Genomic DNA, 24,627 nt, shown 5'->3' on the forward strand with positions numbered 1-24,627 from the left:
GTACCTGTTGTCTAGAATATTCAAGTGACTGATTAGAAACTTCTTAATTGCTGTCAGCATCTCTGCTTCCAGTCTCTCTGGCAGTGCATTCCAGATACTCACCAGTGAAGGAAGTCTGCTTTCATGTCCCACTAAATCTCCTACCCCTTACCCTAAATTGATGTCTTCTAATTTAACTTTGATAAATTTGATAATTCCGATCCTTTTGAACATCGGAAAGACGACATTTACCCACTATGTGCTGCCTTTCCTACTCCGGGATCCCCTGTTTGTGCGATCCATGAGAGACTCATCTCTTACACTGCCACTACCTTGGAAGAAGCGCCAGAGGCGAGGGAGAAGGGCCGACGTCCTGGTGAGGCTGAGACAACTTGCAAATCTACCGCCACTCCCTAGCATAGTCCTGGCTAATGTTCAGTCCCTGGATAACAAGCTTTGTGAACTGAGAGCCAGAATCTCCCATCAGCAGGAAACAAAGGAATGCAACATTTTGTACTTCCTGGAGACCTGGCTGACGGAGGAGATACCAGATCATGCCATTGAGCCCTTTTGGTTCTCCCTGTTCCGGATAGAGAGATCGAAAAACCTCAATGGGAAGAGTAAAGGAGGAGGGGTATGCTTCATGGTTAAAAATGCATTCACTCAAATCTTTATGTTCCCCAGACCTGCATCACCTGGTGCTGCTGTGCAGACTCAACTAGCTGCCTAGAGAGTTCACAGCTGTTATCGTCACAGTGGTGTACATTCTGCCGCAGGCTGTTACAGACCTGGTTCTCAAGGAACTGTACGAGACCAGCAACCAGCCAGCTGGAGGCTACACACCCGGAGGCTGCCTTCATCGTTGCGATGACTTTAATTGAGCGTTGCTGACGAAAGTCTCTCTGAAGTTTTGTCAGTACATTCAGGTGAGCACTCGTGCAGATAACACACTTGACCATTGTACACTCCCTTCTGCAATGCTTACAAAGCACTCCTTCACCCAGCTTTTGGAAAATCAGATCACTCTTCGATCCTGCGTTGAAACAAGGGGTGACCATTGTCAAAGGTCTACTGTTGGTCCGACCAATTGGCCTCCATGCTGCAGGACTGCTTCGATGACATCAACTGGAATGTCTTCCATGATGAGGATGTCTCCAAATTCACTGATGGAGTCATGTGCTTCATCTTGAAGTGCACGGACAATGTTGTCCTCCAGAAGTTGGTCAGGGTCTTCCCGAACCAGAAGACATGGATCAATAGTTCCGTGCAAGCAGCACTCACGGCGCGACATCGAGCTTACATCGCTGGTGATCAACTAGAGCTCAAGAAAAGCAGCTGTGATCTGCCCAAAGCTATCACGGCTGTGAAACAACAATATAGGGAGAAGAATGAGTCAAGATTCACAATGAATAGCACACGTGACTTGTGGGGAGGGCTGCCTACCATCGCAGACTTCAAAGTCAAACATTGTGGTGCTACCAATACTGCGGCCTCTCCCAGATAAGCTCGATTACTTTTATGCTCAGTTTGAAGTTACAAACTCTGAGCTTCCGAGGAAAGCCACCGCTTACAACCTGCAACCTGGTCGTCTCTGAGGCTGAGGTACACAGATGTTTCCAATGAGCAGACAGTCGCAAGGCTGCGGGACCGGACGGCATTCCAGGGCAAGCAGCACAACTGGCAGGTGTGTTTACTGATATTTATAATCTCTCCCTCTCCCAGTGAGAGGCTGGTCGATGATTATATCTGTAGCTTGCTACCACCCAAAATGGACTCCCTACAGTTCGCCTACCTACACGACCAATCGACAGATGATGCAACTGCTCTACATGCCATCATTACACATCTGGAGAAGAAGGATGCTTATGTGAGAATGCTGTTCTTGTACTACAGTTCAGCATTCAACACCATAGTAACATCTTGGCTCAAGAAGAAGCTCAGCGCCCTTGGCCTTGACCCTGCCTTGTGCAACTGGATCCTGGACTTCCTGTCAGATCGCCAGCAGGTTGTAAGAGTGAGCTCCCTCACCTCCAACCCTCTGACTCTCAATACAAGAGCCCCTCAGGGCTGCATAATGAGTCCTCTCCTTAACTCCCTATATACCAATGACTGTATTGCCACTCACAGCTCCAATCTGCTAATTAAATTTGCCGATGACACTACATTGATTGGTCTTATCTCAAACAATAATGAGGTGGCCTACAGAGAAGAAGTCATCACCCCGAAAACAACCTCTCCCTCAATGTCGCAAAAACAAAGGAGCTGGTTGTGGACTACAGGTGGAATGGAGATGGATCAACCCCTATTGACATCAATGGATCTGTAGTTGAGAGGGGAAACAGCTTCAAGTTCCTTGGCATCCACATCACCAAGGACCTCACATGGTCAGTACACACCAGTTGTGTGGTGAAAAAGGCACAACAGTGCCTCTTTCACCTCTGACGGTTGAGGATGTTTGGTATGGGCCCCCAAATCCTAAGAACTTTCTACAGGGGCACAATTGAGAGCATCCTGACTGGCTGCATCACTGCCTGGTATGCGAACTGTACCTCCCTTAATCGCAAGATTCTGCAGAGAGTGGTGCGAACAGCCCAGCACATCTGTAGTTGTGAACTTCCCATGATTCAGGACATTTACAAAGGCAGGTGTGTAAAAAGGGTCCGTGGGATCGTTGGGGACCCAAGTCATCCCAACCACGGTCTATTCCAGCTGCTACCATCCGGGAAGTGGTACTGCAGCATAAAAGCCAGGACCATTAGGTTCCGGGACAGCTTCTTCCACCAGGCCATCTGACTTGATTAACTCATGCTGATTTGAGTGTACTCTATATTACATTGAAAGTTCTATTTATTATATATTATTATAAATTACTATGATTGCACATGGCACATTTACAAACCCCATTTCCAGAAGAGTTGAGATATTTTTCAAAATGCAATAAAAACAAAAATCTGTGATATGTTAATTCACGTGAACTTTTATTTAACTGACAAAAGTACAAAGTAAAGATTTTCAATAGTTTTACTGACCAACTTAATTGTATTTTGTAAATGTACACAAATTTAGAATTTGATGGCTGCAACACACTTAACAAAAGTTGGGACAGAGGCATGTTTACCATTGTGTTACATCACCTTTCCTTTTAACAACACATTTTAATGGTTTTGGAACTGATACTAATTGTAGTAGATTTGCAATTGGAAATTTTGTCCATTCTTGCTTGATATAATACTTCAGCTGCTCAACAGTCCGTGGTCTCCATTGTCTGATTCTCCTCTTCATGATGCGCCATACATTTTCAACAGGAGATAGATCTGGACTGGCAACAGGCCAGTCAAGCACACGCACTCTGTGTCTACAAAGCCATGCTGTTGTAGCCGGTGCAGAATGTGGTCTGGCATTGTCCTGCTGAAATAAACATGGACGTCCCGGGAAGAGACGTCACCTTGATGGCAACATATGTCTCTCTAAAGTCCTAATATATGTCTCAGAGTCAATGGTACCTTCACATACTTGCAACTCACCCATGCCATGGGCATTGATGCACCCCCGTACCATCACAGATGCTGGGTTTTGCACCTTTTGCTGATAACAATCAGGATGGTCGTTTTCATCTTTGGCACGAAGAAATCGATGCCCGTTTTTTCCGAAAACTAGCTGAAATTTGGACTCATCTGACCACAGCACATGGTTCCACAGTCTTTTGGTCCATCTGAGATGAGCTCGGGCCCAGAGAACTCACCGGCGTTTCTGCATAGAGTTGATGTATGGCTTCATCCTTGCGTAATACAGTTTCAAGTTGCATTTCTGGATGCAGCGTCGGACTGTGTTAAGTGACAATGGTTTTCCGAAGTACTCCCAAGCCCAGGTGGCTATAATTGTCACAGTAGCATGACGGCTTCTTAGGCAGTGCCACCTGAGGACTCGAAGATCACGAGCATTCAACAGTGGTTTCTGACCTTGCCCTTTACGCAGTGAGATGTCTCTGAATTCTCTGAATCTCTTCACAATATTATGTACTGTAGATGTTGAAAGACCTAAATTCTCTGCAATCTTGCGTTGGGAAATGTTCCTTTTGAACTGACTAACAATTCTCTCACGAATTTTGGCACAAAGGGGTGAGCCACAACCCATCCTTGCTGGCAAAGACTGAGCCTTTGATGGACGCTACTTTTTTTAAAATTTTTTTTTATTAGTTTTTCAAAACATTTTACAAATTAAAAACCCCAAATCCCAATGAGGAACATTAAAACAGTGCAAAATTAAGCATACAATAACAATATGCTATAAAGGAATTTAGCAAAAAAAAAGCACCTGAATTAAAGACAAGTAAGCTTAGTGTCCTCCCCAAGCCCCGCACAAGAAAAAACAACAGCAACTCCAGACCAACCACAACACAATATAGAGAGTATAAGTCAGGACTGCCAAACTCCCAGACTGTGAATACACTCAGCAACAGAGGGTAATAATGCCTTCTACCAGAAAAAAAAGGAGCTGAAAGCAAGGGACCAAAAAGAAAAAAAAACCCTAGTCAAGAGGAAGGTTATGAAAGTACTCGATAAAAGGTCTCCACACCTTATGGAACTTTAGATCCAAATTGAGAACTGAATAATGAATTTTTTCGAGGTCCAAACAGGCCATGATGTCGTTAAGCCATTGAGCATGAGTGGGCGGGGCAACATCTCTCCATCTGAGGAGGATCAAGCGTCTAGCCAGGAGAGAGGCAAAGGATAATATTCGGCATTGGGTCGGACCCAGACATAAATCTGTCTCGCCCCAAAAACCGAACAGAGCAATTAAGGGGTTTGGTTCCAGGTGCTGATTCAGAATACACGATAACGTAGTGAAGACATCTTTCCAGAATTTCTCCAAGCTAGGACAGAACCAGTACATATGGATGAGAGAGGCCACGCCCCCTTGCATTTATCACAGAGCGGACTAACGCTAGGGTAGAATCGAGATAGTTTAGATTTAGACGAATGGGCTCTATGAACAATCTTAAACTGTAAAAGGCAGTGGCGAGCACAAAGAGAGGTTGAGTTAACCGATTTGAGAACTGAATCCCAGCTCTCCTCAGATAAGGAGATATTTAAATCTTGCTCCCAGGCCATTTTGATTTTATCCATGGGGGCCCGTCGTAAGGCTGCTAGTTTATCTCGGATGATTTATATTAAGCCTTTACCTAGTGGATTCATGGAAAGAAATAGGTCCATAGCATTTTTCGCAGGCATTTCAGGAAAGTTAGGAATTAAAGGAGCAATAAAGTGTCGGATTTGGAGATATCTGAAAAAATGAGCATTGGGCAGATTGAACTTAACAGAGAGCTGCTGAAAAGAAGCGAAGCAATTAATGGACGCTACTTTTATACCCAGTCATGATACCTCACCTGCTACCAATTAGCCTGCTTAACGTGGAGTCTTCCAAACCGGTGTTACTTGAATATTCTGTGCTCTTTTCAATCTTACTTTATCTCTGTCCCAACTTTGGTTGAGTGTGTTGCAGCCATCAAATTCTAAATATGTGTATATTTACAAAATACAATTAAGTTGGTTAGTAAAACTATTGACAATCTTTTCTTTGTATTTGTGTCAGTTAAATAAGGGTTCACGTGAATTAACATATCACAGATTTTTGTTCTTATTGCATTTTGGAAAATATCCCAACTTTTCTGGAAATGGGGTTTGTAGATGGAGAAGTAACATAAAAGATTTTTACTCCTCATGTATGTGAAGGATGTAAGAAATAAAGTCAATTCAATAAGGGGAAGATACCCTGCTATCTACCTATACTGCTTATCACTTCATATGTCTCAATCATGTCCCCACATAACCTCCTCTGTTACAGGGAAAATAGACCAAACCTCTCCATTATCTCCTTATAGATGGATTACTCTATCCCAGGCAACATCCTGGTGCATCTCCTCTGCACCCTTTATAGCACTACCATTATTTTAAAGTCAGTTGCTTTCTTTCCCCAATAAGGAGATATTGAGCTCAACCTTTAACCCTTTTTTCTCCATCTCTTCCCATGATGGGGCTTGAGGTGAGTGACTGCTTTGAGTGTACTGCACTGGGGAGTTGGCCTGTCAATCAGCAACAATGCAAAATGTTGTTTGAGTTTTTTAAAACTGGATATTTTAAAACATTTAAGTGACCGTGTCTCCAAAGCCAATTTGCTCTGGTAGACATTGCCCGTCTAAATGCTCCTTGGCTTAATTCTTTACAGCATCTTGCTGTGCTGCTTCCTCCTCTGTCATTGGGATATGACTGAGGGAGGAACGACTGATATTGGTTCACTTATCTGAGAGTCACAGAGAACTACAGAACAGAAAAAGACCCTTTGGCTCATCTAGTCCATGTCAAATTCCATTTAGACTGGCTACTCCTGCACTGGGACCATAGCCCTGCATACCACTACTATCCATGTATCTATCTAAACCTCTCTTAAACATTGAAATTGAGCTTGCATGCATCACATGTGCTGGCAGCTCGTTCCACACTCTCACAAATCTCTGAGTGAATGTTTACCCTCATGTTCCGCTTAAACCTCACCTTTCACCCTTAACCTATGACCTCTGGTTATTGTCACACCCAACCTCAGTGGAAAAAGCCTGCTTGCATTTATCCTATCTATACCCCTCATAATTATGTTTTCCTCTATCAAATCTCCTCTCAATCTTCGATGTTCTAAAGAATACAGTCTGAACCTATTCAATCTTTTCATAAAACCCAGCAGATCTTCCAGACCCAGCAACATCCCAGTAAATTTTCTCTGCACTTTTTCAACCTTATTTACATCTTCCCTGTAGGTAAGTGACCAAAACTGCTCACAATACTCCAAATTAGGCCTCACCAACGTCTTATACAACTTCAACATAACATCCCATCACCTGTACTCAATACCTTGATTTATGAAAATCAATGTTCCAAAAGCTTTTTTGACAACCCTATCTACCCGTGATGCCACTTTCAACGTACTATAAATCTGTACCCCCCAGATCCTTTTGTTCTACTACACTCCACAGTGCCCTACCATTCGGTGAGTAGGACCGTCTGTAATAAATTCCATCTGCCATTTTTCCAGCTGATGCAGATCTCTCTTCAAGCCATGATGGCTTTCTATGCCCACTACACTGTCAATCCTGGTGTCATCTGCAAATTTGCTGATCCAGTTAACACATTATCACCCAGATCATTGCTGTAGATGACAAACAACAAAGGAACCAGCACTGATCCCTGTGGTACTCCACTAGTCACAGGCCTCAAGTCAGAGAAGCAACCATCTGCTACCATTCTGACTTCTCCAATCTAATTTGATATCCAATTATTCTGACAGACACATTCAAGCTTTGTACTCCCAAAATTTCATTTTTGGAGGCATCCCACTTATCAAAAACACACACAAAAAGCTGGAGGAACTCAGAAGGCCAGGCAGCATCTATGGAAAAGAGATTTCTGAGATTTTGGGCCAAGACCCTTCAGCAGGACCCCTTATCAAGTACATCTTTGCCTGAAAATAGCCTGTCACAATCCACACTTGCCAGATCATTTCTGACACCATCAAAATTGGCCCTTCTCCAATTTAGAATCTCAACCCACGGACCAGACCTATCTTTTTTGCATATTTACTTTGAAACTAATGGCACTGTGGTCATTGGATGCAAAGTGTTCCCCTTCACAAACTTCTGTCACCTACCCCGTCTCATTCCCTAGTAGCAGATCCAGTATCTTTCCAGGGCAATTGGACGATTTTGCAAACGTATCTTCCAAGTGCCTTGAGGTACCTGCTGTAGGTAATCATGCCATCAGCATCACGTAGCACGGCAAATTAGCCACGAGATTGTACCACATCTAAGGGATGTGGTTTTACAGATTTCCTTTTGATCTGCGGAGCTGCATTCATTCAGTTCATCAGGCCCGACCTGCACCTTTGTAGGTACTGGAAGGCTTGGAATGATAACTTGGTCAGTGATCACATGGTTCTGACCACCCTGACCTGAACTGGTTCGGTCAACGGGGACTCGCGGGATGGTTTATGTCAGAGGTGGGAGGACGGACATCTTCTCGATGGAAATAGTCATTGCCAATTTGTGGAGTTCAAACCTGATTGTTGTCTACTTCCTGCTGCGGGCGTACTCCCTCAGCGTTGCACTGGGTTTCAGAGCTCCAGTTTGCGACTCGCTCCTGCCGATTCCTGCCCAAACAGCCGGCCGGATAACTGTACGGTTATTATCCCGTGTCAAAAGTCTTTAAACGGGGGGGGGGTGGTTATAGTCATCTCTCACCACCCTGGACGGACTGACTGAGGGGTGGCAGGAAGAGGGGAACGCTTCGCAAAACGACAACAAACCACCCCCCTCCCATCTTGCCGGCACCCCGCGTCGCCGGTTGGGAGTGGGGGGGGGGGGGGGCGCGACAGGGGAACGCGTGTAACGGACGTGAGGCTGAGCCAATCGCTAATCAGCGGGCTCGGTCGCCGCTCGAGGTGTTAGGCGGGACCTCCGGCGAGGGAGGCGGGCCAGTTTGGAGCGGGGGTGACGGCGTGACTGCTTCCGGTTGTGCAGTTTGGGTTTCGGTTGCTGGCGGCAGGCGGCTGGGGCGTCAGGTAAAGGAGCCGGGCTGGGAGGAAGGGGAGGTGGGGAGAGGTCCGAGCTTAGACTGGGGCACGGCGGGGGCGGCAGCAGCTCTGGTGAAACCCTTTAACTTTTAATAAATAAAATGCTGCGCGTGTCCTTAAAAAATCAAATGAATATTTTATAACATTGAACTGACAGTGTCTCCAAAGCCGATTCGTTTTGGTAGATGTTGCTCTTCTAAACGCCCCCTTGTCTTTAATTCTGCTCTGCTTATCACTGTGCTACGTCCTGCTGAGTCATTTGGAGTGAAGACTAGCAAGAACAGGCTGACAATGCAATACACTACACGGTCAGGCCTTGGCAACACGGCCTATTCTGAGTTGGACAGCGAGCCTTCTTTCTTATTTACTTATAAATTACCGCAAAGCAGTCTCACTGCTCTTCTAAATCTTAAGGAGTTTAAATCTTTCCAGTTGAGTCCCGTTTTAACAGAACTAGAATTTGGGTGTTCTTGTAATAGATTCCCATCGAAAGAGTTACTCAACGTTATGAACGCAATTCATTATGTTCTTGTAAGCAATTTAATATGTTGTATGCTTTATATAGTAACTTAACTGCAAACAGTTCTAAAGATCGATCAGTATACTTGCTAATTCCAATGAGGACTCTGATCTACCTAACTAATCTTAAATGGTTTTGTATGAATTGCATTCATCTAAAATGCATTAATATATAGTTTTACAGCGGAATATTAAACAATGTAGTTTTCTGTTGTGAGGGGCAGCTGTATTATGTTGTTCATTGTCTCACTTATAGCTTATTGTTTAGTAGAAAAATTGCACAGGAGAGAGTGCAGAGATTGACAAGTCTCTAAGATGTCAGTAATCGGGTGTTTCAGCTATGAGGCGTGACTAGATAGGTGGATTTGTTTTTGGAACAGAACGCGGTGGGGGGGGGGGATGTTGACTTTGGTGTACAAAATCGAGCTATTTGGTTAGGGATAATGAGAAACTTTTTCCTTAATCAGAAAACACAGGATTAAGGGGAGGAGATTGAAGGAAAAGTTTATACCCAGAAGGCAAATGAGATCTGTAATAAGGGGACAGTGGAAGCTGTAAATGCTTGGATGAAGTTTTGAAATACTGTGGCATGGAAGCCTACTGGCTGACTACTGGAAAGTGGCATTAGTAGAATAGTACTCATGGCTGCAGGAGCTTGGTGGATCTAAGACCCTGGTTCCATATATAATTTTATGCACAAGAACCTGAAACACACACACTCAATAATTCAGGAACAGCTGCTTTCCCTCCGCCATCAGAATTCTGAACAATGGTCTATAAACACTGCCTCGTTATTCCTTTTTGCAGTAATTATTTGTAATTATTCGTGATTTTTTTGCACTGTACTGTTGACAAGCCTACAAATTTCACTCCTTATAAGTCAATGTTAAACTGATTCTGATTCTTAAATCAGCTGAATCTGAGCTACATTTTGTTTGCTTCACTGAAAATATTTGTTATTTAGGAGCTGTACTTCTACTAGATGGGATAACATACAGACATGTTCAGCTTTGAAGGTGATTTCAAAACACGGCCCAAGGTTTCTCTTGGTGGAGCCAGCAGGAAGGTTAGTAATCAATTATTTTTAAAAAATTTGTGCGTTAAGTGCATTTATTTAGTCTTATTTTGTACGTGAGGTTTAAAACTTGTAATTGTGTAAAACAAGATAAGGAGAACATCAGAAAGTTAAAGTCTACTCAACCCCTCTCAGATCTGTCCTTCAAGATGATCATGGCTGATCTTCTCCAGGCCCTTCATCCTCTTGTTTCAGTTCCTGTAGCACTCCATGCATGACCTTTCAACATTTTACCTACTTCCTCTTTAGCTACCTTCAATAATCTCCACTCCACAACCTTCCTGGGTAGACAATTCCAGAGATTCATCATTCTCTGAGGAAAAAGTCCCATTGCTCCTTAGTTTTAAATTACTGCTGCCTTCCCCCCCACCTGACCCACCCCACCTCAGCCAGTCTTATAACTTATTCCAGTTTCTCCCATTAATGGAAACATCTCAATATCTAGCTTGGTATGTTACCCAAGTTTATATTTCATTAAGATCAACTTTCATTCCTCCAAACTCCAAAGAATATATGTTTTTATATCATTTATATCTGTTTTATCAACTTGTATCTTTAATACTGTTTGTGATGGTATTAGAAAATAAAAACCTTCAGTTTTGTTATAAACATTACATTCTGAAGTATATAGAACATGGAGCAGTATAACACAGGATCTTCGATCCATGATGTCTCTGTTAACCATGGTGTCCAGTCAAGCTAAATCTATCTGCCTTCACTTGATCCATATTTTTCCATTCCATGTATGTTCATGTGCCTTTCTAATTGCATCTTAAACACCACTATTGTGTCTGCATCCACCACTATCCCTTCCAGTGCATTTCAGGCATCTACTACTGTGTAAAAGAAAAATTATTTGTATATCTTCATTACATTTTTTCCTTTATTTAAGGCTTCATAGAGTGCAAAATCCTGCTCATGCCCAAATTTATGGTTGACACCAAAACTGGGGTGTAGTGGACAATGAGGAAGGAGATAAAAATCTTAGTGTGATCTTGATTAGCTGGGAAAATGGGCTGAAAAATGGTAGTTGGAATTTAGTGCAGAGAAGTGTGAGATTTTGCACTTTGGGAGGACAAACCAGGGTAAGACTTGTACTGTGAATGATAGGGATTAGTCTCTTGATTTTTAACCAACAATCTATTTGTTAATCATCACTTGGAATTTCATGTCTCCAATAAAGGAACAATAGGTTGTGGTGATTCCAAAATCCTGCTGCTATTGCCATTTCAACTGATAAAGGATAGTTGATGTTTGGGAATAGATGTTATCCCCATGGTGGGCATTGCTGCATTTCTCATGCTACAAATTGCAGCCACATTGTGCTTTTGGTGGAAGTGATTAGTGCTTCAGATGATTGATAGAATGAGACTTATGCAAGCATCCTGAGTAATGTCATTATTGTACTCATCCAAGAAAGTGGAGAAAATTCCATCACACTTCCTGTAACATACCCTGGTGAAAGATTAAAACTCTGACGTGTTTTTGCAGTAACACCATTATCATCTTTTTTTTGCCACCTTGGATATGAAACTTATTTGCTTCCACTCCAGTCCTTGGCTTCACCTCAGAAACCAACGTGGAATATGTCGAATCTGGTGCAGGCAAGAAGGATTGGAGGTAGTGTAGTCAGAGTACGCTTCTGAAGGGGTTCTGTGTTACCAAAGAGATTTGGAGTTCTCTGTGCCTGATACTCCTTCAGTACTTTAATCAGTCACGTGTTCAGGATTTCAATGAGTTGTTAGAGACGTTACATTTTTCAAGGAGGTCCTGAGCACATCCTTGAAATGTTTCCTCTGTTCTTTTGGCAATTCCTTTCTGTGATTTGCTGCATGATACCTAGTCTCTGGCCTGCTATTGCAGCCATGGTATTGGTGTGGCTGGACCAACTAAGTCTTTGATCATTGGTGTATCTTAATGGGTTAGTTGTGGGGATTTATCTATGATACTTCACTGCATGATAGTCCAGGAAGTTTGGTACACAATGTTGTGCTGACCTTTTAACATACTCTAAGATCAAGCTGACCTTTCCCTCCTACAGAGCCCTCCATTTTTCTTTCATCCATGTCTGAGTTTCTTAAATGTCCCTAATGAATCTGCTTCCACCACCACCCCTGACAGGACATTCCACGCACACACCATTCTCTGTGTAAGGAACCTACCTTTGATATTAGCTCTGTTTTCCTCCGGTCATTGTATAAAATTATGCCCCCTTGTATTAGCCAGTACTGCCCTGGAGAAAAAGTCTCTGCTTATCTACGCAATCTATGCCTGTTATTGTCTTGTACAGCTCTATCAAGTCACCTCTCATTTTCCTTTGTTCTATAGAGGTAAGACCTAGCTCCCCAAGTCTTTCCTCAAGGTAATATAGAAGCATAGAAAATAGGTGCAGGAGTAGGCCATTTGGCCCTTTGAGCCTGCACCGCCATTCAGTATGATCATGGCTGATCATCCAACCCAGAACCCTGTACCTGCTTTCTCTCCATACCCCCGATCCCTTTAGCCACAAGGGCCATATCTAACTTCCTCTTAAATATGGCCAATGAACCAGCCTCAACTGTTTCCTGTGGCAGAGAATTCCACAGATTCACCACTCTCTGTGTGAAGAAGTTTTTCCTCATCTCGGTCCTAAAAGGCTTCCCCTTTATCCTTAAACTGTGACCTCTCGTTCTGGACTTCCCCAACATCGGAAACAATCTTCCTGCATCTAGCCTGTCCAATCCCTTTAGAATTTTATACGTTTCAATAAGATCCCCCCTCAATCTTCTAAATTCCAGTGAGTATAAGCCTAGTTGATCCAGTCTTTCTTCATATGAAAGTCCTGCCATCCCAGGAATCAATCTAGTGAACCTTCTCTGTACTCCCTCTACGGCAAGAATATCTTTCCTCAGATTAGGGGACCAAAACTGCACACAATATTCTAGGTGTGGTCTCACCAAGGCCTTGTACAACTGCAGTAGAACCTCCCAGCTCCTGTACTCAAATCCTTTTGCTATGAATGCCAACATACCATTTGCAGGTAATGCAGGTAAACATTAATGGAAAATGGTTAGACTCTTGTTGCTGATTGTTGCCTTTGTGTCTGTTGTCCACATCATGGTGTTGAATTGTATGCAGTAACTCCTTCCTTAATCTTGTCTGAATTAAGTCTGTTGTGCAGTCATCAATGAATGCCCCTATATATTACCTTGCATTCCAAAAAGGGCATTGCATTGATTAGTTGATCCTGGCTTGTTCAGTTTCATAAACTTATTTTTAATGTTTCATGGCATATGGTTATTCATCTTTTCCAGCTGCATTTGTGGATTTCTAGAAAGTGAGAGATGGTCTAAACAGTGTTCAGTAAAATTGTAGATCTGCATTCTATTGCATTTTACAGTTTATTTTCCTCCTGATCTTAATACTATAGAAAATTACAATAAATATGAGGACCTCCATCGGCTGGGGATGACCATGGTTATTGCGTTATAACTGTGTGATACACTAAGTCGGTATGCAAACTAGGGCAGTAGGACATGGAGGACAAGCTGGTGCCAGTGTAGCAGGCACCCCCTCTCCATGCACCTGCAAGCCAAAGGAACGGCAGAGTTTGGCACCAGCAGTGTTGCAGGAATTGCAAGTCAGTGTTGAACTTAATGTAGGACTGTTTTAGGGACCTCAGCTCTCATTTTTACCCTCAGGGTTTACTCGCAAAACATTTGCCATGAGTGGGTGTGGCTGCAAGGCAGTGGAGATTTGAGATCAGAGTTTCCCTTCTAGGTTAGCTGCCAACCATGGCTGAAGAGCGACTGGCTTTAAGGCACCAGTAATCTGCCTTTGTCCCTTCTCCTGTCAGTAGAAACAGCTCTGCCAGGTTTAGTAACTAAGTCACACGTGAAGGCCAGGAGCTAGACTTGATTGTCAGGCAATTTGCGATGCATGCCATTGGGACCATTTAATAGGTAGTGGGAGCCCCAGCCTCACTACCCCACCCACCCCAGTTTTAACAACCTTAAGGAACAATAAGCAATCAAAGAAAACGTGACTTCACACAAGGGCATTTGGCATCTTGTGCCCTTGCTGATTGGAAAAAGTGTGATCTAACCTAATCCAGTCCCAAACACCAGCCCTGTATTCTGTTGTTCTGTCTTACTTTAACTTGTTCATGAGATGTGAATTTCACTGGCACATTGCAATTTTGTTTTACCATCTCTCCATTTGTTGAATTGAGAGGGTGGCAAGAAATAATCACATGGGAGAGTCCAGTGTGTAGGAACTACTCAGGAAAGACGATGAGTGTGTGAGACTTTTTTACACTAGGGTTCTGTGGAGGCAAAATCAGTGAGTGTATTTTAAAGAAAAAAGATAACTTTTTCAAAAGATGTGGGTATTGAAAACTATCACAAGAGGAAATGAGGCTTTAGGCAGATTAGCCATGGTCAGTTTGAATGGTAGGGTAGTTGTTTTAGTACTGTCACATGTACCGAGATGTAGTGACAGGCTTTACAGAGTTACAGTGAAACTACAGTAGGCAAGCAGGACAAGGGCTGTGATGAGGTAGATTGAAAGATCAAGAGTTTATCTTTGGTATGAAGTTAATTCAAGAATCTGATAACAATGGGATAGAAGCTGTCCTTGAGCCTGGTGTTCTTTTATATTTTCTTTTGTATTTTCTGCTCACTGGGGGGGGGGGGGGGGAGTGGTGGAAATAGAATGACCGAGATAGCAGGGGCTATGTAGTGCAGACAGTTAATGGAGTTTGTGTGAAGGAGGCAATGGAAGGAAGAATGGCAACACACAAAATGCTGAAGAACTCAGCCGGCCAGGCAGCATCTATAGAAAAGAGTACTGTTGACGTTTCGGGTCCAGACCCTTCAGCAGGACTGGAGAAAAAAAGCTGAGGAGTATATTTTAAAGATGGGGAGGGGAGGGGAGAGAGAAACACGCGGTGCTGGTGAAAGCTGAAGAGGGAGGGATGAAGTAAAGAGCTGGGAAGTTGATTGGTGAAAGAAATGTAGGGCTGGAGAAGGGAGAGTCTGAGAGAAGAGGACAGGAAGTCATGGAAGAAAGGAAAGGGAGGAGGAGCACCAGAGGGAGGGGATGGGCGGGCAAGGATATAAGGTGAGAGAGGCAAAAGGGGATGGGGAATGGTGAAGTAGAGGGGGGTGGGGGCATTGTGGAAGTTCGAGAAATCGATGTTCATGCCATCAAGTTGGCTACCCAGACGGAATATAAGATGTTTGTCCAACTTCAGTGTGGCCTCATCACGACAGTGGAGGAGGCCATGGATAGACATTTAGGAATGGGAAGTAGAATTAAAATAGGTGACCACTGGGAGATGCCGCTTTTTCTGGCAGACGGAGTATAGGTGCTTGGCAGAGTGGTCTCCCACTCTACGTTGGGTCTCAAGGATATATAGGAGGCCACACCGGGGAGCACCGGACTCAGTACGTGACCCCAACAGACTCACAGGTGGAAATCCTCTTCCCAGCTGTTACTTGTAAAAATGCTATCCCCTTCTCTCAATTTCTCCATCTCCACCGCATCTGCTCTCAGGATGAGGCTTTTCATTCCGGAACGAAGGAGATGTCCTCCTCCTTAAAAGAAAGTGGCTTCCCTTCCTTCACCATTAACACTGCCCTCGACCACATCTATTTCATTTTGCACACGTCTGCTGTTAACCCATTCTCCCACCATCCTACCAGGGATAGGGTTCCTCTTGCCCTCCCCGACCACCCCACTAGCCTCCATGTCCAGTACATCGCTGCAACTTCCACTATCTCCAACAGGATCCCACCATCAAGCACATCTCTCTTTTCCCCCACCTCCACACTTTCTGCTTACTGCAGGTTTCACTCCCTGTGTGACTCCCTTGTCCATTCGTCCCTCCCGACTAATCTCTTTCCTGGCACTTATCCTTGCAAGCAGAACAAGTGCTACACCTGCCCCTACACTTACTCTGTCACTACCATTCAGGGCCTTAAACAGTCCTTCCAAGTGAGGTGACACTTCAACTGTGTGTCTGTTGTGTCCGATGCTTCCGGTGTGGCCTCCAGTATATCGGTAAGGCCTGATGTAGATTGGGGGACTGTTTCACCAAGCACCTATGCTCCATCTGCCAGAAAAAGTGGGTTCTCCCAGTGGTCACCTATTTTAATTCCACTTCCCATACCCATCTTAATTCCACTTTCCATTCCCATTCCGATATGTCTATGGCCTCCTCCACTGTCATGATAAGGCCACACATAGGTTGGAAGAAAAACACCTTTTCCCCTCTCACCTTGTCTCCTTGCCCGCCCATCGCCTCCCTCTGGTGCTCCTTCTCCCCCCCCCCCCCCCCCCTTTCTTCCATGGCCTTTTGTCCTCTTCTATCAGACTTCCCCTTCTCCAGCCCTGTATCTCTTTCACCAATCAGCTTTCCAGCTCTTAAATTCATCCCCCTTCAGATTTCATATCACCTTGTTTTTCTCTCTCCCTTCCTCCCACCTTTTAAATCTACTCCTTAGCATTTTTTCTCAGTCCTGCCAAAGGGTGTCGGCCTGAAACATCGACTGTACTCTTTTCCATAGATACTGTGTTTGTGGAAGGAAAAGTGGCTTAATTTTGATGTAATTTTCTTATGTATAGTCTTGTATATGCCAAACTAAGGAAGGCTGGCATATTTTTCTCCTTGCACAACACAAATAAATCAGATGGAGTTTCATAATCCCATGGATGCATGTTTGAGTCAAAGGCAACTGACTTGATAACTGTGTTTTTAAAATTAATTACTTGAATTTAAATATCATATTTAACAGTAAAATTCAAACCCATCTCTGGAATTAGTGGGTTCACTTGGTTGCTTTTCCTTTTGTGTGGCACAGTAGTGTAGCGGTTAGCATAACACTATTATAGTAACAGCTGTAAGATCGGGGTTCAATTTCCACCACTCTCTACAAGCAGTTCGTATGTTCTCCCCATTGACGGCGTGGGTTTCCTCTGGGTGTTCCGGTTTCCTCCTACGTTCCGAAGTTAGGCATACTATGTGGGCTCCAGAAGTGTGACGACACTGCGGGCTGCTCAGTATGATTCTTGCTGATTTGATGCAAACTATATATTTCACTGTATGTTTCAATGTGCATGTGACAAATTCAGGTAATCTTTATAGAAACTTAACCACTATATTGAACCTTTTGGGTTTATACGACTGTGGTTAATTTGTGTAGGGCTCTTGGTTATTAAAATACCACATTATTATATTCAATCATAAATTCCTTATTAATACCTGTGCCTTTGGTGAGTTTCCTTCTTTGGTATTATAATATGGTAACCTACAGCATCAGGTAGCTCATTATGAATTTGTTGTCCAACTAAATGTTTAACTTGAATCAATGTGCTTCTGAGCTCTGGTATTGTTACAGATGATCAAGTTCTTATCTAGGTACTGTATGTTTAAATCTGGTAGTTTTCTGTCATCTCCATCCTTTTAAGCAGTGAGTTCCAGATCACATAAAAATTGAATGGGAACATTTCTAATCCTCTCCTCTCCATTCTACAGCTTCTATGTCGCCCGACTATTGGCAAATGCTGCCAATACAAATGGCTTCTTAACAGAGGCTTCTCATGAGCCTCCACATCCCCACATCATTCTTTTCAAATCTTTTTATTATTATTATTATTATTATTATTCAAAAATAGCACAAGTACATTGAAGTAGCAACACTTACAATGCCTCAAAAAAGAAATTATCTAAAGGATTGAAAATTTTTGTGAATAAAAAAAGACCCTACTGAGCAAGAAAAGTGAGGAAAGAAAAGAAACCCATTGGGGGTACAACCCGGGAGCCATGCGTCATACAAAAAGCTTCTAAAAATAAACATCAAACCACCAACAAGGATAAAAGATATATTTTAAAAAATTTACATTTTTAGATTGTGGAGAAAATCTATTAATTAATTGAAATGATAATAACGAGCAAATGAGCCCCATCTCTTCTCAAAATCAAATAAAGGTTCAAAAGTTCGACTTCTAATTTTCTCCAAGCTAAGACACAGCATCACTTGAGAGAATCATTGTGACAAAGTAGGAGCTGATATATCCTTCCATTTCAACAAGATGGCCCTTCTAGCTATCAATGTAAAAACTGCAATAACATGTTGGTCAGGCACAGAAATACCATGGATATTTCGAGGAATTATTCCAAAAAGCATAGTCAATTTATTAGGTTGTAAATTGATTCTGAGTGCTTTAGAAATTGCTGAAAAGACTGACTTCCAAAACTGTTTTAATATAAAACATGACCAGAACATATGTGTCAGTGTAGCTATCTCAGTTTTACATTTATCACAATACTTGTCAACATTGGGAAATATTTTATAAAGTCTCTCCTTCGTCAAATGGTAACGATGTACAATTGAAAAAGGACGGAGGTCTCGCTTTGCCTAATCTAAGAATGTATTATTGGGCTGTTAATTTGCAGTATATGTTTCAGTGCCGGGCTCGGGAACAGAAGTTCTCGGGACTTGGGACAGACCACTCCCTAGTGCGCTCTCCACCGTGCCGTGTTGATGTGGAGGATCAAAAACTCAAAACCCAATAATTAAACCACTGCGTTGCTTAATAATAATTATAACTTTCATCGGGGCAGAGCCTTTCCCACGTAGCCTAATGCTTTTCCAATGACTGATGGTGTTTCACTTCTTTCTGATCGCTTTATTATTTCCACTTTATTTTCAATCGTGTTTATTTTCGTGAACAGAAACACTGCGCATTTAGAGCTCTGGCACTGGGTCCTAATGTCTACCGCATTAAGACAGGTTAAATAAGGTCTGGGGTTCCGCTGGGTCCTAAGATCCACCAGATTGAGACAGGTTGAATAAGGGACTTGAGCATCTGTGAATTATGGTATCCGCGAGGGGTCCCGGAACCAATCCCCCGCGGATAAGGAGGGCCGACTGTACTCCAAAGGATCATGAGATAGAAGTATCAGTCAGGAAATTGAATGTGAGGTAGAAGAGTAGTCATGCTTATGCCAGATTGTGGAGTTGACAGGCTTGTTTTGTTTGTCCATTCATTAAATGAAAGTATCCCATAATATCCTAAAATCTTCTGGCATTTCTATAGAGCTGGGTTATTGTACAGGATGGGGTTGCTAGCCCCTCCTCTCGCAGCCGGGTGTGGGACCATCTGTGGTGGAGTTAACATACACTTCAATATGTCATTATTTATGATTTCCCTTAACTTATTTACACTCAAGTGCTTTTGCTCCTCATATTTTGATAATTGTTTTACAGTAGAGTGGAGTCTCAGTGAGTAACTGAAATGTGACAATTGTTCTCTATTGTATATAATCCTAAACCAGTGTGATCATCTGCAAGCTGTGTGAGAATACTCTGAATTTAATTGTATTCCAGTGCTGTTATTGCATACCACAGAAAGACAGAGTTACTTACATGGGTATTAACTTCTTAAAATATTTTTATTTGAAGGAAGAAAAGGCTTCATTGCTGCACCGAACCCAGGAAGAAAGAAGAAAGCGAGAGGTAAATGTGCTCTAAGTTGTTGAAAACCAAAAATTATAGCAGAAGCAGGAGTTGTGCTGAAGTAATTAAATTAGCAATTAAACACCTAGCTAAGAAGAGGATCTATCCACTGAGGTTGGGTGGGACTACAACTAGAAGTCATGGGTTAAGGGTGAAAGGTGAAGAGTTTAAGGGGAATTTGAGGGGAAACTTCTTCACTCAGAGGGTCGGGAGTGTAGAATGAGCTGCCAGCGTGATTTCAATGTTTATGAGAAGTTTGGATAGGTATATGGATGGTGTGTAGGGGTGTAGTGGGTTATGGTCCTGGTGCAGGTCTGCGAATAGTCAGTTTATATTGTTCTGCACATACTAGTTGGGCCGAAGTGCCTTTTTCTGTGCTGCACTTTTCTCTGATTCTAAGCTCATCCCTTCTACCTAAACCAATGTCCATTTCCCATCATTTTCTGCTCATTCATATACCTGTCCAAAAATAAACGTGCCCTGCACACCTCCATTTAACTTAACACTTCTCATCTTAAGTGCACGCCTTCTGCTATTAGACATTTTGACTCTGGGAAAGTGATACCAGTTGCCAACTCTATCTGAGCATTTCATAATCTTTTAAATTTCTATCAGGTCTTCATTCAATCTCTGCCACTCTTAACAGTAATAGTGTTATATTCCTTTACAGCATTATCTGAGAATAATTGCAAGTATGAAGTTTTTCTAAACTAGGTCACACTTTTCAGAGCTTGCTGTTGATTGTTTTAGTATTATAATGGAAACAGAAAGAAATGCTCAGTATTAATATTTTTTAGAGAAAGTGTGAGAAGTGCTTCAGATATTGGACTGAGCATATAACAAAATGGAAAAATGTAATTTCTAGCATTTCAGGGAAAAAGGTATTTTACTGCTGGGCAATCTGCTTTTATGCTATCACTCTTAAAACTGGATGGATAGAAGCTTCCAATAAATGAACACTGAATGGCTTTAGCCTTGAGTATAATAAAATGCAGTTTTATGGCATAATTAAAGTGTTTATCCTTAATTTAATGAAGTGACCCGTGGCTTTGGTAAAACAATAAATAGAGATGCAGCTCTTAATATTGAAGAAATTATTTCAGGCTAATAGATCTGAAACATCTTTAATTATTTGTTGAAATCTAACTTCCACTGTTTTGCCATCTGCACTGACATGCAGGACTTTTATTAATAGGAAATAGGTGCAGCAAGCAATTAGGAAGGCAAATATTTGACCTTTATCACAAAAGGATTTAAGTACAGGAGCAAGGATATCTTGCTGTAGTTGTTGAGATCCCATCTGGAGTTTTATCTACTGTTTTGATCTTTTCATGAGGAAGGATGTTTTTGCCATGGCAGGAATGCAGTGAACATTTATTAGACTGCTTATAAGTGATAAGGAAACTTGGTTGATTACACTATTATTGATTGGAGTATTGAAGAAGAAAGCCCCATAATATTTGAACAGCACTTGACAAAGTATAGGAAAGGTGTTCCCTGTGGTTGGAGAGTCCAGAACCAGATTCCATAGCCTCAGAATATCAGTATCTCATTTAAAGCAGATGGTAGTGAGCCTGTGCGATTGACTCCCACTGAAGACAATGGAGGGTAAGTATTTAAATATATTCAGAGGAATTAGATACATTTCATGCTAAATGGATATTGGGAAAAGTTGAGATTATTTGTCATGATTGAGTTGAAGGGTAGCACAGGTCTACAGAGTTTGAATAGCTACTATTTTCTATTTCTATGTTTCCATCTCTTATCCTTTTGTAAACTCTGAGATTTGGTTAATTATGATGAGTGCTTTTGAATGGTCATTCATGTTCAAAACATATGGGTCTTAATACAGTGATGTTTCTGGGTATTAGATATTTTTGTTTATTCCTGAAGTCCCTGGTCATTAATATGATTTCAGCTACTATGAGTACATTTATCATGAATGTCTTTTAGCAGTGATAGTTGTAGTATACTACTACTTTAGGTATTATATCCAATTTTTTTCTTTAATCAGTATGTTTTGTCTTAAATCATAAATTTCCCAGCAAAAAGCATGGCACATGAAAGGTGTCAGCTGTTGGAATGACAGCTGCTGCAACTTTCCTGGTTCAAGTACTTTTGCAGTTTTATAATTAGTTGCAATTTTGATACTTCCATTTAATGTTTCATTTTCACAACTGAAACTTCTCCAAGGATGAACTCTATTGGATGTGGTCAGGATTAGGATTTGAATTCTTACTGGTTGTGGGTTCTTTCTGTTAAAGAAACTGTCATGGAGTGTTATTATTTAACATACTTACCTTGGCCTCCAAGCATTCAGTGAATGTCAGTAATTCTCTTGCCTTTCAATGCAATGTATTCTACAATGTCCTGTGTATGTTACTCAAAATGGCCTCTTTGGTTTGTTACAAGTAGGAATGCTTCTTTGTCGGATAAGTGTTTCTCTCGCCGTTGTTTCACTTTAGAATGGCTGATATGGTAATTGTATTCATTTGTTAATCAATGGGGAATGTTATTGTGTCTTGTGATGCTGGGAATTTGGGGGAGGGGTTTTCGCGGGTTTTTTGGTGGGAGGAGAGTGCGGGAGGAAGACGTCGAGGAAGGTGGACTTGCACTGCACTGCTCGGAAGACCCCCGGGCGTGGTCCTAGGTGTGAAGACGTGGAGGTCGGAGGCAAGCGACGAGGGGTCGAATGGTTCGTTGATTGAGCTCCAACGAGTGCACTAAACAGACTGAACTTTGATAAGTTGGCGCCTTTTGTTTTTTTCCTTGTATATATATGTATATTGTATTGCCTACTACTCTTTTAATTTTAGTAAACTCTTTAAAGTGTATGTCATAACGGTATTTGTTGTGGGTTTGATACTGTTGGCGGGCGTGAGGCATAAAACTTGATTCTCACAGCACCTGCGTGTACGGGAGGTGGGTTGGTGAGTGGCTGGATCTCCTTTTTCCCCTAGACATATACCAGCCTGTTGGGTAAGTGTTACATTTGTGGGGTGCTCGTCCCGGATTGGATTGTCAGGGGCTGTGGAATCGTGCAGGCAGCAGGGCGGAGATGGACAGAGATAAGATTTTTTGTTGGTGCCAGTTTGAAGATGTACCAGTACAGTACGCATGCGTAGTGAGCGGAGTGGATGTTCAAGTTTCGGGAGACACGATAGTGCGGGGCTTAAGTTCGGTGAAGGGTATTGGGCAGGTAGAATTGGTAGCTAAACGGTGTGGTAAAGAGGTAGAGTCTAGCTGGGTGTTGGTTCGTACGAGTGCTGAAGTCAGGACGGTGGAACTGCCGGCGACGGTCAATATACCGGGGGAGGAGGGGCCGTAGGGGCTCCACTTCTACAAGGATGAGGCTGAGGAGACATCGGAGGAGGAGTGAGAGCTAGAGGTGGACCCCAGAGAGGTGCCCGGCACTAGTAAAGGGAGGTGGGAGGAGGGAGTCGTGACTAAGCCCCGCTCCCCAGGTAGGGTGGAAGCCTCGGAGCTGGCAGCCGCACTTAATTCCCTGGTGGGAGTGGCCGAGAGGCCACGGCTGAAGCTGGGGGTGTTCTCCGGAGCCAAGCCTACTCCGGATGGGGAGGTGGACTATGAGACCTGGATCGAGCATATGTCTTTGATGTTAGAGGAATGGCCAGGCTCAGAGGAGGAGAGGAGGCAGCGATTGGTGGGAAGTTTGAGGGGTTTAGCAGCCAAAACCGTCCGGGAGTTGAAAGCTGAGAAGCCTGGAGCCTCAGTGGAGGAATGCCTAGAAGTTTTGGAGGGAGCGTTTGGGTTGTCAGGGGAACCCTGGCTGCTTTTAGCAGAGTTCCAACGCCTGGAACAATGGAGAGGGGAAAAGCTCTCCGAGTACATATTTAGGATGGAGGGGATGCTCTCTGGGCTGCGGCGCCGGGGGGTAGTGAAGGCGGCTGACGTGGCTAGCGTGAGGATGAGTCAGCTATTCAGTGGCTCTCTGGAGGAGGACAAGGTGGCGTGGACTATCCGGCAGGCTTATAGGAAAGGTCCCCCTCCATCGTTCGGGCAACTGATTAGAGAGGTGCGAGAGGAAGAGAGAGCGTTGGGGCGGAAAAGGGGCGCGGGCCTACGGGAGCGATCCTCAGCGATACAGGAAGTGGTGGCTGGGTGGAGGAATGACAATCCCCCGGGGAGTAGGGAACCCCCTTTGGAGGGGAGGGACAGGGGAGGTACCTACTCTCAGGGGCGATCAGTGCAGTGGATTGGGAGCAGGAGCCGTCCTGGGAGAGGAGGGGTGGCAGGCAGCGTGTGCTTTAACTGTGGGAAAGAGGGGCATTTCAGGTGGGACTGTGGAAGGCCGAGGGTGTGCTATAGCTGTGGAGAGGAGGGACACTTTAGGTGGGATTGTGAGAGACAAGGAGTCCCGCGGAGGACAAGCCCCCCTATGACTAAAAAAGGGAGAGGTGTCGGGAAACTTAGGAGAGGCTCAGTGAGGGAACAGACTGGAGCCTCTGGAGGAACACGTTCCCAGAGATCAGCCGGAAGACCACTGGGTGCCCACGCCTCTATTCCGGATGGGCTGGTAGGACCCCGTGCCAGTGTGGGTCTACGGATAGAGGGAATTTACGCAAAAGCCTTTCTTGATACGGGATCGCAGGTGACCTTATTGTACCGGTCTTTCTACAATCAATATCTTAAGCATTTGCCCATAGCCCCATTTGACGCCCTGCAGATTTGGGGTGTGAGCGAGGGTGACTACCCGTACGATGGGTACCTATCGGTGAGATTGGAGTTCTCGGAGGGCGATGTGGGAGTGTCGGAAGCTATTGAGACGTTGGTGTTGGTGTGTCCTGACCCGGTAGAAACCGGTGGTGCTGCCCTCCTGGTGGGGACTAACTCCCCAGTTGTGCGACGGCGCCTGGGAGCTTGTAAGGAGAAAGGGGGGGGGGGAAGACTTTCTGGAGACCGTCTCGGTGCATCCAG

General features: G+C 43.5%; 1 protein-coding gene and 1 long non-coding RNA gene across 3 annotated transcripts in view; one reads left to right on the top strand and one right to left on the bottom strand.

Annotated features, from left to right (window-relative positions):
- Window positions 1-3,216: 3,216 nt before the first annotated feature.
- LOC132394978 (uncharacterized) lies at window positions 3,217-8,369 on the bottom strand. 2 transcript variants are annotated; one of them, XR_009512469.1, is made up of 3 exons: window positions 8,082-8,369; window positions 5,366-5,491; window positions 3,217-4,149 (listed from the first exon to the last, which is right to left on the bottom strand). It is a non-coding gene; the product is annotated as an uncharacterized LOC132394978 (long non-coding RNA). The 2 variants fall into 2 exon arrangements; XR_009512470.1 differs by having other exon boundaries at window positions 7,675-8,369.
- Window positions 8,370-8,510: 141 nt separating this feature from the next.
- Window positions 8,511-24,627, top strand: part of ube3c (ubiquitin protein ligase E3C) — a 153,679-nt gene continuing 137,562 nt past the window's right edge. The window contains exons 1-3 of the mRNA XM_059971878.1: window positions 8,511-8,583; window positions 10,079-10,180; window positions 19,636-19,689. Coding sequence (XP_059827861.1) covers window positions 10,115-10,180; window positions 19,636-19,689 — 120 coding nt within the window. The 5' untranslated portion in view covers window positions 8,511-8,583; window positions 10,079-10,114. The remainder of the gene's footprint in view (window positions 8,584-10,078; window positions 10,181-19,635; window positions 19,690-24,627) is intronic.

This window comes from Hypanus sabinus, chromosome 6, assembly GCF_030144855.1.
Source record: "Hypanus sabinus isolate sHypSab1 chromosome 6, sHypSab1.hap1, whole genome shotgun sequence".
NCBI lineage: Eukaryota > Metazoa > Chordata > Chondrichthyes > Myliobatiformes > Dasyatidae > Hypanus > Hypanus sabinus.